Below are 14,453 nucleotides of genomic sequence, written 5' to 3' on the forward strand. Positions count from 1 at the left end.
ACACAAGGGGCCGGAAGTGGGGCCGGTGTGCAGTGTGTGTAGCAAGACAGCTGGCCGTTGTGTTCCCCCCACACCCCTCCTACACCCCTTTTTTATTACACACACACACACACACACACACACACACACCTCTCTATGGGCCCAGCTGGCCAGCGTCTGATGACGGGGAACAGCTGGAGTAAGGGCAGTCAGTCACACAGTGAGGGACAAAGCCCGCTTGCAAACCACACCACAGACCACCAGCATCCAAGTCGCCCAGCAGAAAGCCACACAAGTCAGAGCCTTTATAACATCCGTATTCCATGGGCTCTACTGCACTACAGCTCAACACAATCACCATGAAATATTAAACATTACCAGTTATAAGCTAACAAGGAAATTAAGCTAATTAATGCATTAACAAGCACATTTATGTCAACTTGTCTTCACATGCATGGGTGGCATTAATATGAACTCTGTATCGTAAAGCATTAAGTAATTATAGCAGTTATAGTAAACTTGATCATAAAACTAAACTACCACTGTATATTAATCAATGCTCTAGCACGATGCCTACAATTCAGACAGAGCAGCATCAGAAAGTAGCTAGGTAGTGCTGCTGAGGCAGTGCTGCTGAGGCAGTGCTGCTGAGGCAGTGCTGCTGAGGCGACTGAGGGTGGCTGTCTGCTGAAATGGGCTTCGATGCTAATAAGACACGCGGGAGGCATCAGCATCCACTCCTGCTGTCCCATTGTCTGCCAACTGTAAGAAATGTAACCCTAGCCCCGGTCCCTGGTCACAACACTGTAAGAAATGTAACCCTAGCCCCGGTCCCTGGTCACAACACTGTAAGAAATGTAACCCTAGCCCCGGTCCCTGGTCACAACACTGTAAGAAATGTAACCCTAGCCCCGGTCCCTGGTCACAACACCTGTGCCTTGGCTTAATGCTCAATAGGGCATGGGAGAGAGAGATAAAGTGAGAGAGAGAGAGAGAGAGAGAGAGAGGGGGGGGGGGGGGGGGCGTCTGTAATCTGAACTTAATGGTAAAAACACCAGTGGGCTTGGTAATGGGCTTGTAATAGGAGCAGGGATGTACCAGGCCCTTTCAATAAGGAAGTCTAGTGGTCATAGAGAGGGCAGTGAAAGCTTAGCCGTCACTCATTTAGAACGCATTCAGCCATCGCCTGATGCCTGGTAAGTGGGTTAAAACCCCATGAACCTGGCAACCTGCTCATATTGACACACAGATGGCGCCTGCTCCATGATGGACACTTTGCTGGCTGGTGGTGCGTGGTTTCATTACCCACTGAGCACTGTCTTTTCCAAAACGCATAGCACATACCCTTCTCAAAGGCTTTATGAGGAATGTGTTCGTTCTGATGGCAACTGCTTGACGCTGGCCCCACCACAGATATTGATTATTCTTTAGTGTCCTTCCTTACCCACATACTGCTCCACATCTTTGACTGAGAAGGTAGGTGGTGGTAGTTTGAGACCCAGGCTTTCCTTCTCGGTGACAGCTATGGGATAGCTGAAACCATACCTCTCCAGGTACCTGGGTGTCACCTGCTCACCCTTCATCTGCATCATAATCTCCTCCCCACTGAAAGAAACAGTACAGCAAGTTCAGTGAATAATCAATCAATCAATCAATCAATCAATCAATCAATTGTATATTTATATAGCGCCAAATCACAACAAGAGTTATCTCAAGGCACTTTACAATTAGAGCAGGTATAAGACCAGGCTCTTTATATTTTACTAAGATCTATTGCCATGTTATGAACGTCAGGATCAGTGTAGGACATTTTTAAAATATTTTGGGGCAACTTTTGCCCCCACTGTCTAAAAACTGGGGGCATTTACAACATTTTGGGGGCACTTAAAACAAGGCCAGGTCGAAACCTGGCATACGGCCGGTGCATGGGATCGTCACCCATGTATACCCATACACATTTTAACAATCAACAGAACACATATAAGCCGTCGTCTGATTTTTCACCTTTTTTCCCTGTTTGTGTTTAGTATACGGTAACCCATAAATATCTGCTTCGATACTCGATACGATACTCGATACCTAATGGATAAGAAACAGAATCTCCACAAGGCTGATCACATTCACAAATTCAAGGTTTAGTAACACCCTTAACAGTCACTGTGGGATTGAAGGACACCTTTTGGAATGTGTCTCTCTGGTGTTAGAAGACCACCATATTAACTGAATGTTTCTGTGTTAGAAGAATAACGCCATATTAACTGTAGGCCATAATGTAGGCCAGTGGTTCCCAAATGGTGTGCCTTGGGATTTTGCATTATTGCAATTGCAAATATAGCCTAAAACTATACAAAAAGTGGGTGTGTTGCTGCTTTGATGTAGTAATTTTGCAAAGTTTCAAATTAATTCCTAGAGTAATATATTTTGTCAAATTGTATTTGACATTAGTAAATAAAAAAGCATTTAGAGTGATAAGAGTAATAGAGGCTATTTTGCACCGATAGACTTAGGCTATATAGGTATGCCTTGAGATTTTGTCGTGCAATTTGGTGTGCCATGGGCACAAAAAGTTTGGAAACCACTGATGTAGGCTATCTCTATGTATCTCTTAACTCATTCACCGCCAATGACGTCTTTGACGTGTTATCAGCAATGGCCTTCCCCGCCAAGGACGTGTTTGACGTGTTTTTGTTTTTATTGGTGCAGCGCCTGCAGCAAACACTTGCCCAGCCTGTCACACAGACACAGGTCCCTGCCTTCAAAGGGTAGCCGACAGCACGCGATCAAACACATACCGCAGCTGTTGTTTTGAAATCTAGCAAGAGGAAAAGCAGAGAACGGGTAACGCTTCCTTGTGCAGACAGGAGAAACGCAATTGAAACGCCCTCGGCACGAGCTGGAGTCGCCTTCCTCTGTGCCAGCCAGGAGAAAACGGGAGAAAGTAATCAAGAGATGTGTTTGATCATCGGAGGAATGAGGAAATGATCGATCAGTTTGCGAGGGCGGTGAGGACGTGTTGAATAGCCGAGGGGAAAACGGGAACGATCAAATAGCAGAGTTGATAGGGAGACGGGTGTACCAGAACAAATCAAAAATAAACACAGGAACAGCTAGGCAGCAGCGGGCAGAAGGCACTCACAGCAGCCCGCTGTCCTTCTCAAGAGCTCTTCAGTTATGAAATCGCTGGGCTGCGTGCCCTCCAGTGTTGCTCCTGGCCAATCCCAGCGCCACAGGGCGTGGTTATTGCTTATCCTATGTTGGGTTAGAAATCTAAAAGGGGGATCGTGTGTGTGTGTGTGTGTGTGTGTGTGTGTGTGTGTGTGTGTGTGTGTGTGTGTGTGTGTGTGTCTGTCTGTCTGTCTGTCTGTCTGTCTGTCTGTCTGTCTGTCTGTCTGTCTGTCTGTCTGTCTGTCTGTCTGTCGGTGTGTCTGTCTGTCTGTCTGTCTGTCTGTCTGTCTGCACACTCACACCGAGTAAACTGTATTGTTGAAAGCACTTCATGTGTGTATATATATATATATATATATATATTTTTTTTTTTTTTGTCATTTGTGTCCTAACGAATAATATTTACATGTCTGATGTCAATACAGTTCAAAATAAAAGAATTGAGAGTGAGTTATGCCTGAGATTGTGCCCTTTTACAAAAATGCTTTTTTCTCCCTTTTCTCTTCCCAGACAGGCTTTTTTGATGAACATGGGGTGTATAAAAAGGGTTATAAGTAGAGTACAGAACATGCTAAAAGCTAACTTTCTTTTTGGGGGTGAAAGTAGAGACTTAGATCTTCATTTCGAGGTATTGGACATCACTGTAGTCCTAGTACAGAATTTACTGTGGGTCTTGAAAGATGACCAAACATTATGGAAATACTTGGCCTGTGCCAAAAATGCCAGTCAGATATTGGCAGTGAATGAGTTAATACAATATTTTTCTTTACACTCTTTACAAATTATATAGCCATGTACATTGCACTCTTCACAACAACCTGTGATATCAGTCAATGTTTGAGACAGGTCCTTTGCCTGTATCATTGAAAACAGAATAGAAAAATATGAACTGCAGCACTGGCACAGCACACTGTAGGCTATGTAAAATGGCTCAGACTGAAAAGTTATTAGTGTGTCTGTCCAGTAACACAGGCTACATTCAGTCCAAACGCGTTTTTGGAGCTTCCAGCGTCTTTCTGCAATTAATTCTCTATGTACGTTTGTATTGTGTTCACTGTGGGCTCAGCACCTGCCCTTTTTGGCGCTGGATGTACACGCTGACTCCTTTTCATTGTGTGTGCATCATGTGTCCCGCTTGAGATCTACCTGGCAAAAGTCCTGTTCTGGAGCTCCTTGATAAATGCCGGGGTGCCAGCCTGCACCGGCTTGGTTCCATCATCTGGCTCGGTGTAGTCGTGTCGATGCCAGTTGTTGCGCTTTTTCACTGCAACAAAGAAACACCACACCATTAGCTCCCGCGACGGACGTGATGCCGTCAAAGTTTGATCACATAATTTCCTTTCCGATGTCCTCGTGTCGTCGCCCCCATGAAGCTTGTCCTCCCCAAGTTGCAATACTGCATATGACCACCAGTCTTCATAAGGATTAGGGATGGGCATTTCTACCAAAAACACTATTCGAAATTCGCTGGCCAAAGTCGACTTTTAATCGAAATTCGAAAATAAAAATTACCGTAAATGTATTTTTTTTTTTTTTTTTTTTTTTGTGAGTAAAATGTTACATTGTCTCCCCTGATTCTAAGTATAGTCGAATCGCTTGGTTTGAGCAACAAATAAAACAATTTTTATAAGCATTTTAAGCAAGGTTTATGGAAAAATGAATGGCGGATGAAATCCCATGAAGAGGGAGAGGTTGCTTATAAAAATTGTTTTACTTGCTCAAACCAAGCGATTCGACTATACTTAGAATCAGGGGAGACACACTCACAAAAAAAAAAAAAAAATGAATTGTTTTTTTGTTTTTGTTGTTTTTTTGTTTTGATGCAGATGCAGATGTGTAAAGAGAGCGAAGAGGAAACATGACACTAATGACAGAGGTACTCACTCAGGGAGGGTCCGTGTACAACATCACAGTTGGGACAGTGGTAAACGTCGATATCCACTGCATGATGCTCCTCTACCTGCACACAGCTGGAAAGGGACAGAAGACACAGCATTGGGATAGGGGGTTACACTTCATGGAACATGCTCAAACAAGGTTCAGGATGTTTGGAAGTCTATCCTAGATTGTCACTACCGGTAGCTAAACTCTCTCAGCTCATTTTCATGCCAGCGGTTTTCAGGTGTTGTTTTGAAGCCTCTTGTTAACACATTCAGTGCCACAGCGCTTCAGTAAAATTGTCTGGAGCCTGTGCCAGATTCACTTCCATTCAGTTGAAAACAGCTATAGAATTTTTTCTATTATGGCTATATTAACGGGGCTGGACTTTAATGAAAGATTGAACACTCCTGCTTCTTCCAAAGAAGAAATTTTGTTTCTAGACAGTTCCATTATGAAATTACAGCCTCTCAAAAAAGTGCACTTTCAATGGTTTTCTGTCGTTTTTTTTTACTTTCCAAGTTATAGGCCCTTTTATGAATACCTTTTGCACTCTAATTTCGACCACATTCACTGACTCTGGCTGGTGTTTTCTGATGTGGTGGCGTGTGGTGTGGTTTCTGTGAAGCCTGTGTGACACACACACCTCTCCCCCCCCCCCCCCCCCCCCCCCCTCCCTCCCCCCTCTCCCTTCTCCACCTCTGAGCTGCGGGCTCCTCCCACACGCACAGTTTGTTTTCTCGTTTTTGCCCCGGACAGATCCCAGCGCGCATCATTTCCTTGATGGGCAAACGCGACTGAACGAAAAGGCATGGCCGTTCGGCTTCGGATGCTGCCTTTCTAGGAAATCGTGTGGAGATAGATAGAAGCATAAGAGCTCAGTTGTGAGCGCGGATGCAGCCGAGCCCACTCTCCGCTGTAGGCAGAGCAATATATACGGCGCTGGCAGAAAGCATGCATCGGTTTCCACTTTCTCCGCTGTCTCCTGTACAAAGTAAAGGATCTGAGGTGGGTGGAGCAGCTCCTGTGACGATGTTTAAGGTGGCGCCGTGTGATCCCTTGAAGGGATTCATGCTCACTGGCTAGGTACGACCTTAAACAGCAGAATTATGGAATAATATGAATTATGATTTTAGGACGTCCACAGACGTCCTTGGCACTCCTCGTTACTTTTTTTTAGGACGTCCACAGACGTCCTTGGCACTGAATGTGTTAAATTGCAATACTAGTGAAAGTGAAAGAAGATCTTAAGAATTTCACCAAAACCCACAAGTCCTTTCAAACAACATTTGTATTTGCTCCTGGCTACTACTAAGGCTTATGTAAGGCAATCTGATTCAATAGTTTTGGATTAGAGGTAGACCGATTATTGAAATTTTGCAGCCAATTTGAGATATCGGCATCGGCCGATGCCAGGCCGATTAACAAATATCTGCATCTCTCCTTTTAGCTGGCACTGGGACTAAAAACAAAGAGATGGTATAATAACATTATTTATTTATTTATTTATGCAAGTATTTACCGTAAATTCCGGACTATAAGCCGCACCTTTTTCCCCGTTTTTTGGCCTTTTTTGGCCCCTGCGGCTTATATAACGGTGCGGCTTATCTATGGATTTTTTCCAAAAAAAATAAATAAATAAATAAAAAATCTCTTTTTTAGCACTCTTTCTAACTATAAATCCACTTCTGTTTTAATTTCCTCTCTTGCCCTATTTTCACCACACTGTATGACACTGTATGACACTGTGTGCACTGTAAATAACAACACAGGTGGTGTTGTGTTATGTTGTTTTGTTGAAATGTTAATAAATGGGAGCTTCCTCAAACAGCCATCTCTTTCCCGACAATCCCCTCTGTGCATGAACCCTTACATATGGTAATTAAACATTAAAACACAATAAAAAAAATAAAAAATAAAAATAAAAATAAAACATTAACTCATTGAGTGCCATGGACGGACATGTTCGTCATTTCAAATAGTAACGTAGAGTGCCAAGGACGGACATGTTCGTCAATTGCGTTTTTTGACGGTGGGGCGTCGATCAAAGCCTTCTGCCTCTCCTGTACAAATATTATAGCTATTGGAGGTCTATAACCTATTTTACAGAACCCTTAGGTGGCGACAGTGCTCTCCAGGTTAACAGAAAGGCAGAGAAAAACAGAGAATAAGTCGTTGGGGAAACGGAAATCGCATCGCATCCGTATGCATCGATATGCATGAAGCGTTTTAACGTTAGATGTGCCTGCAGCAGGCAGCAGCCAATCTGCTCCCACAATTGAGCTCCTCCATGTCCGCTGCGACAGGCTGTCGCCGACAGCCCATTCGCATGATCAGCCGTTATTATTCTCAACTGGAAGCATACAGTAGTAGCCGGTGACAAACACACGCGGAAAAAGCTGGATGTCGCCGACGCGCACCCTTCACAGTGCAGAGCAAACTCAGCAGAGAGCCACCTCCCATAAGGAGGAGTGTGCAGTTGAGGCGGGGCGGGGCGGGGGGGGGGGGGGGGGGGGGGGCACGCAGAGCAGCACACAACACTGACCCAGACAGACCCAGGCAGCAGGACAGGGTTGGCAAACGCAAGCCAGAATATCCGATGCCCACCAGCAGCAAATCAAGATCAGCAAGAAGCTGCAACCAGCAGCGCACGCAGGGGCCAGCGGTGCTGGTTGCAGCTAAAAATATTATTCTGCCAAACAAAATTCCCTGGCCTTCACTGTTTTATTGAAGGAAATTATTTTTGAGGTGTGACTACATCAGAAAATTAGCTTCAGAGTCAGTGATGTGTTTGAAATGTTTAATTTCACAAAAGGGCCATTATCTCAGCTTCTAGAAAAAAACTGCTCTTTTTTGTTAAATCAAGCTATCTTCTCCGGCTGATAACTAAAGAACGGAAAATGATATCAATAAACCTGTTTTTGCTGATGATAGAAAAGAGTCTCATCGTTCTTTTTGCGTGTTCATTGTTTACATAGTAATATCACACAATATTCTGTGGGCCTCGAGAAATCACTGAAAAAAGCTCTGAAACTCTGGCACTGGGAGCGTCCGTTCTCCAAAAGTGGCTGGCACTCAATGAGTTAAAACACCCGCGGCTTATAGTCCGGTGCGGCTTATATAAGAAAAAAATAGTCAACTTTACAGGTGCGGCTTATACACCGGTGCGGCTTATAGTCCGGAATTTACGGTACATATTTTAGTTCTCTCAGAAACAAACAGATGCCATTATCTGCTGATAAATGTTGTTGAGTGCACTAAAACAATTCATTTTTCATTCACAAGTTGTTTTTTTACAAAGTTTAGTTTTTGATTAGGCTACCTGTGGACATTGTTGATAAAAAAAATTAAAGTGCAATTTTGTGTATCATTCGTTATTAAATTTATGTAATTTATTTTATCAGATGAAAAAAAAAAAACATGATATCTGCATTATATATCGGCCATCGGCAGCCCTGCTCTCTAAATATCGGCATCGGCCATTGAAAAACCCATATCGGTCGCCCCCTAATTTGGATGTTGTGAAAATAGGCAGTGTCAGAACACGCTTCTTCAAATCTTCAATTCCCCACAAAATACTATCAAGCAACAAACGAATGCATCTCAGGCGGACACACATCAGGAGAAAGTGCACCAGAATGCTCCATGATTTTGATTTACAGCGGTGAGGAACCGGAGGTGACCCTCAAGTCCCTTCACACTAGGTCTTTGTCTGGCCTGGACAAGTTAAGACAGATATATCACAGCCAAGCTAAAGTTGCACCCTGGCAAGCCCTGTGTGTGTTATGGGAGGAGATGTCAGGAGTGACATCCAGGTTTGAGATAAGCAAACTGTGAGAAATAGCAGAGTACAGTTTGTGTGTGTGTGTGTGTGTGTGTGTGGAGTGGAGGATGACCTTTGCCCCCAACTCTTTTTTTCTTTCACAACAAATGTTCTCAAACTAAAACATTGTTGACATTTGAGAAAAGAGCAGTTTCTAGGAACATTCCCTCAGCCGTGCCCTGAAGTGCATTTCATAGCATTTGCACAACAACAGCAGTAGGACTCTAGCAAGGCTGGCCATGCTGCTGCAGGTCAAACCTGGGTTGGCCATCTACTGTTTGCTATTTACAAAGAGCACTCCTTGTCACACTGCCTTGTGTTTTTCTCACACAGATCTGCAACCATGTCAGCGTCACTCATACTGCTACCCCCAACTGCCCTGCAGCAGCCAAACCACAGGCAGCAAACACACACATGACAACACCCACAAACACAAACCTACCCCCCCCCCCCCACACACACACATACCAGAAGAACCCCATTGCAAGAGCAGCATGAGTTGAGCAGCCACTGAGGTTGCCATTCGGCTTGGATGATAGCAATGGGAGCTAGTAAAGTTGCAGACTGCATGGCTGCATGTGCACTGTTCAGCTAGCTTCAGCTTCAGTGAACACAGACACGAGCCTTTGTGAATAACCTCTGAGACTGCACCACAGGCTACAGTTCTGCTTGTCAGTTCAATTTGATTTTTGAGATCTCATCATGAACAATGGATTTGATAAGATCATAGTGCTGCTGTTGTCCCCACTTGACCTGAAGATGTCTGTTATACATCTCCTGTGACTGTGCCTGTATTTACTTCAAGTCGAACTGAACCTGTTCGGAGCCCAAGTGGCGCGTGGGTCGGAGTCCGTTTCAGACTGAAAACATAACTTGTCTGAGATGACAGGTTGAGAGGCGGGTCATAGTAGCATGTCGATGATTTGATTTGACAATTCTGGGGACTGGCTTTGGTATTGGCCAATCCTGGCGTGTTCCACCCCCAAATCGGGTGGGATTCAGCGTGTTGTCGTGCTACACGAGTGGGATCCGCTGAGTACCAGGCAGCCAGCTACTTCTGTGTGGAACGAGCGGACAATCCGATGCATGGGTGCTTGAAAAATGAACTTTTGATGTGAAAAAGTGTGAAAAACTAAAGAAATTAGATTTTTGTGATTTCAAATGCAATCAAGAAACATGCTTTGTGCCTGCAGTGCAGACTGTGTTGCAGTTCCATTCCAATGAGCCAAAGGAATGGAACTGTCATTATTAATGGTATTTACCCTGCCATGACATCAAAATGGCTGAGGTGAAAAAGGTCTATTCAGTTCACTTCAACAAAGCAATCATCTTACCAACTCACCAGACAACAATTAACAATACTACTCTGACTTCTCACATGAGTGAGGCCAATTTAATTTAGATTACTTGTTTCCTGTTCGGCTAGTTCCCTCGCATGGTCTTCGGGTCAATCTGACCCGTTTTAGAATTTCAACATCAAGGAAAAGTATGTTAAAATATTTTTTTCTCTATGAAACTTCTTCTGCTTGGCTCATTTACTGTACTAAACATGTGATATGAAAATGATACATTTCATGCATTTGCTACCCCCCCCCTGCATCAACATATAACACCCATGGTCTTCGGGTCAATTTGACCCGGCCATTGAAAGTGGAGGCTAAAAGGGGTCAGAAGTGAAATTTAGACAATTTCTTTCTTTGAAAATGTTAGACATATTGGTATTTTGACTATTTTCTAGTAAACATTGCATTCTGACACACACACACACACACACACAATGAAAGTTCACTCAGAGTTGACAGTATGTTTTGATACTTTTTTGCTATTTTTAGCTACAGGTCACCTCTCTTGCACCTGTGTGGGATGTCCACCCGCTATGCCGACCACCCGCAATGCCGACCTTAGGTTTAGGCGTGGGGGGTGGGAGAGGTTAGGTTTTGGGTTAGGGTCTGGGGGAGGTTAGGTTTAGACGTGGGGGGTGGGAGAGGTTAGGTTTTGGGTTAGGGTCTGGGGGAGGTTAGGTTTAGGCATGGGGGGAGGTTAGGTTTGGCGTGGGGGCTGGGAGAGGTTAGCTCCAGCCGGTCCACCGACACGCTGCACGCCGCCTCGCTCATGAGCTGGTTCTGCTTGTGGGCTATCGGCACTGCGGCCTGTCGGCACATAGACCCTGTGTGGGTGGAATTTTCTCGGAGAAACCCCGGGAAAGAGTTGTTGAGATAAGCATTTTTTGTTGCAAGTAGGTGGTGCTAAGGCAAATTGCAAGAAGTTTTATTTGTTGCCAGTAGGTGGCGCTATGCCGAATTGCCTGGAATTCAGCTCCCTGCACTCCGTTGGGTCCCCCTAAGCGCACTCCCCGAGTTTGGAGTTGATCGGACGAGGGGTTCTCAAGATAAACCACTTGTTGTGTTGCCAGTAGGTGGCGCTATGCCGAATTGCACGAAAACAGGTCACTGTTCTCCGTCACGTACTCCTTAGTACACTCCTAAAGTTTGAAGTAGATCCGACCAACGGTTCTGGAGATCCGGGAGGAACACACAAGGAACACACGCACTGTGTTGCCAGTAGGTGGCGCTATACCGAATTGCATGAAAACAGGTCACTGTACTCCATCACGTACTCCTTAGTACACTCCCAAAGTTTGAAGTAGATCCGACCAACGGTTCTGGAGATCCGGGAGGAACACACAAGGAACACACGCACACAGGAACACACGCACGCACAGACGCACAGACAGACAGACGCACTGACAGCGAAAATCTCATAATCTCCTCGCGGAGATAATGAATAAACTTGAGTAGCTCTTTATTAAAATGAAGAACAAACTATGATTAGTAGGATTTTTGGGGTTTATAACGACTTTAGAATGGTTGAACATGAGCCGGGTCAAATTGACCCGAAAGCCATCGGTGTGACTAAAAGACGAAGACCACACGAGGGTTAAACAAAGCACTGACAGCATGTTACAGTCGCACTGAGTGCTACAACCCCTGTTTTCACAGAGGACAGCCTGCCTGCAAGAGGGACAGAGGCACAGCCCACTATCACAGAGGACAGCCTGCCTGCAAGAGGGACAGCCCACTATCACAGAGGACAGCCTGCCTGCAAGAGGGACAGCCCGCCTGCAAGAGGGACAGAGGCTGAGCACAGCCCACTATCACACAGGACAGCCTGCCTGCAATAGGGACAGAGGCACAGCCCACTATCACAGAGGACAGCCTGCCTGCAAGAGGGACAGAGGGACAGCCCACTATCACAGAGGACAGCCTGCCTGCAAGAGGGACAGCCCACTATCACAGAGGACAGCCTGCCTGCAAGAGGGACAGAGGCACAGCCCACTATCACAGAGGACAGCCTGCCTGCAAGAGGGACAGCCCACTATCACAGAGTACAGCCTGCCTGCAAGAGGGACAGCCCACTATCACAGAGGACAGCCTGCCTGCAAGAGGGACAGAGGGACAGTCCACTATCACAGAGGACAGCCTGCCTGCAAGAGGGACAGAGGCACAGAGGGACAGCCCACTATCACAGAGGACAGCCTGCCTACAAGAGGGACAGCCCACTATCACAGAGGACAGCCTGCCTGCAAGAGGGACAGAGGCACAGAGGGACAGCCCACTATCACAGAGGACAGCCTGCCTGCAAGAGGGACAGAGGGACAGCCCACTATCACAGAGGACAGCCTGCCTGCAAGAGGGACAGCCCACTATCACAGAGGACAGCCTGCCTGCAAGAGGGACAGCCCACTATCAGCTTTGATCTAAGTGGAATTGCAGGAAACTGTAAAGGAAACAAAGCCAGGGGCCATTAACTCATCAGGAAGTGGTGAGCTCCAGCGACGGCTGGCTCCTTGGCGTGGCTGTGTACTAACAGGATGTCAACAGTAGTTCTCTCTCCCCAACTTACTACATACAACCAGATGCTATTGGTACTTGCACAGCAGGAAAGCTGCAGCCCGTCTGGTATTCAACCAACCCAAATTCTCTCATGTCACTCCCCTCCTCCAGGACCTCCACTGGCTTCCCATCTCGGCTCGCATCAAATTCAAGACACTGGTACTGGCCTACAGGGCAGTACACCAGTCAGCTCCCCTGTACCTGCAATCTATGGTCAGGTTCCAAACCTCTCAGCGCTCCCTTCGCTCCTCCACCAGTGCAGGTCGCCTCGCCCCTCCTTCGCTACGGGGGCTCAAAAGTCGCTCATCCCGATCTCGACTCTTCTCGTCCCTGGCACCTCAATGGTGGAACGAGCTTCCACCTTCAGTCAGGACAGCTGAATCACTGCCGATCTTTCGGAAAAGACTAAAGACACACCTTTTCAGGCTCCATCTGGGCCCTTCTTGATCTAACTTCTTTCTCTCTCTTTCAAAAAACAACAAAAAAAACAACTAGTAACCTAAACTAAACTTGTACCACTGTTCCTTCAGAATTTGTAGTTGTCATAGACTGTGCTCCATAGTTGATTGCTCTATTGCTGACAAAAATGTGTTATTGTAAGTCGCTTTGGATAAAAGCGTCTGCCAAATGACGTAATGTAATGTAATGTAATGAAAGCATTTTGGCTACATAGTTTCCAAAGGTGTTATCCATACAAAACGCTTAACACTTCTTCATTGTAGACGTTTTAGCTGCCGGCCTTATCCAAAGCAACTTTGTTTTGCCATTAAGCGTGCCCAATTACATCATAACTATTTTTATTTGTTTGTAAGATCACAATGTCAAATGTCTGACAGTAAAAAATAATAATAAAATAAATCAGCAGAATATACTTAAAACTAGAACGACCGCAACGCGGACTTATGCCTCCGCCACTAGTTCATTCTACAGTTCAAATCGTCATTTGAGGCAAATTGGAAGAAATTCTGTCAAGGCGCTCCTGAGATGTTGCGTTACAGAGCTTGAAAATTGGGTGTGTGAGGTCACAGTGACCTTGAACTTTGACCACCAAAATGTCTTTGAGTCCAAGTGGACGTTTGAGGCAAATTCGAATAAATTCCATCAAGACATTCCTGAGATATCGCGTTAACAAGTGACCTTTGACCTTTGATAACCAAAATGGAATCAGTTCATCCTTGCATCCAAGTCAATGTTTGAGCCTAATCAGAAGAAATTCTATCAAGCCGTTCTTGAGATATTGCGTTAACGAACTTGGGAATGGCGTTCATGAGGCCATAGTGACCTTGACCTTTGACCACCAAAATCAAATCAGTTCATCCTTGAGTCCAAGTCGATGTTTGAGGCAAATTTGATTAAATTCCGCCAAGGCATTCCTGAGATATCGCGTTAACAAGCTTGAAAATGGTGTTCGAGAGGTCACAGTGACCTTGACCTTTGACCACCAAAATCTAATCAGATCATCCTCGAGTCCAAGTCGATGTTTGAGGCAAATTTGATGAAATTCCATCACGGCATTCCTGAGATATCGCGTTAACAAGCTTGAAAATGGCGTTCGAGAGGTCACAGTGACCTTGACCTTTGATGTTGGACCACCAAAATCTAATCAGATCATCCTTGAGTCTAAGTAGATGTTTAAGGCAAATTTGATGAAATTCCGTCAAGGCGTTCCTCAGATATCGCGTTAACAAACCTCGGACGGACGGACAGACGGACAA

The 14,453-nt window shown here is 45.3% G+C and overlaps 1 protein-coding gene across 1 annotated transcript in view; it reads right to left on the reverse strand.

Moving 5' to 3' along the window:
• kdm7aa (lysine (K)-specific demethylase 7Aa) overlaps nucleotides 1-14,453 on the reverse strand; it is a 61,202-nt gene that overhangs the window by 18,813 nt on the left and 27,936 nt on the right. Inside the window, exons 2-4 of the mRNA XM_083632322.1 lie at nucleotides 5,029-5,114; nucleotides 4,291-4,408; nucleotides 1,424-1,584 (exon numbers count right to left, since the gene is read on the reverse strand). Coding sequence (XP_083488448.1) covers nucleotides 1,424-1,584; nucleotides 4,291-4,408; nucleotides 5,029-5,114 — 365 coding nt within the window. The remainder of the gene's footprint in view (nucleotides 1-1,423; nucleotides 1,585-4,290; nucleotides 4,409-5,028; nucleotides 5,115-14,453) is intronic.

Source organism: Poromitra crassiceps (assembly GCF_964638095.1).
Source record: "Poromitra crassiceps genome assembly, chromosome: 2".
Classification (NCBI taxonomy): domain Eukaryota; kingdom Metazoa; phylum Chordata; class Actinopteri; order Beryciformes; family Melamphaidae; genus Poromitra; species Poromitra crassiceps.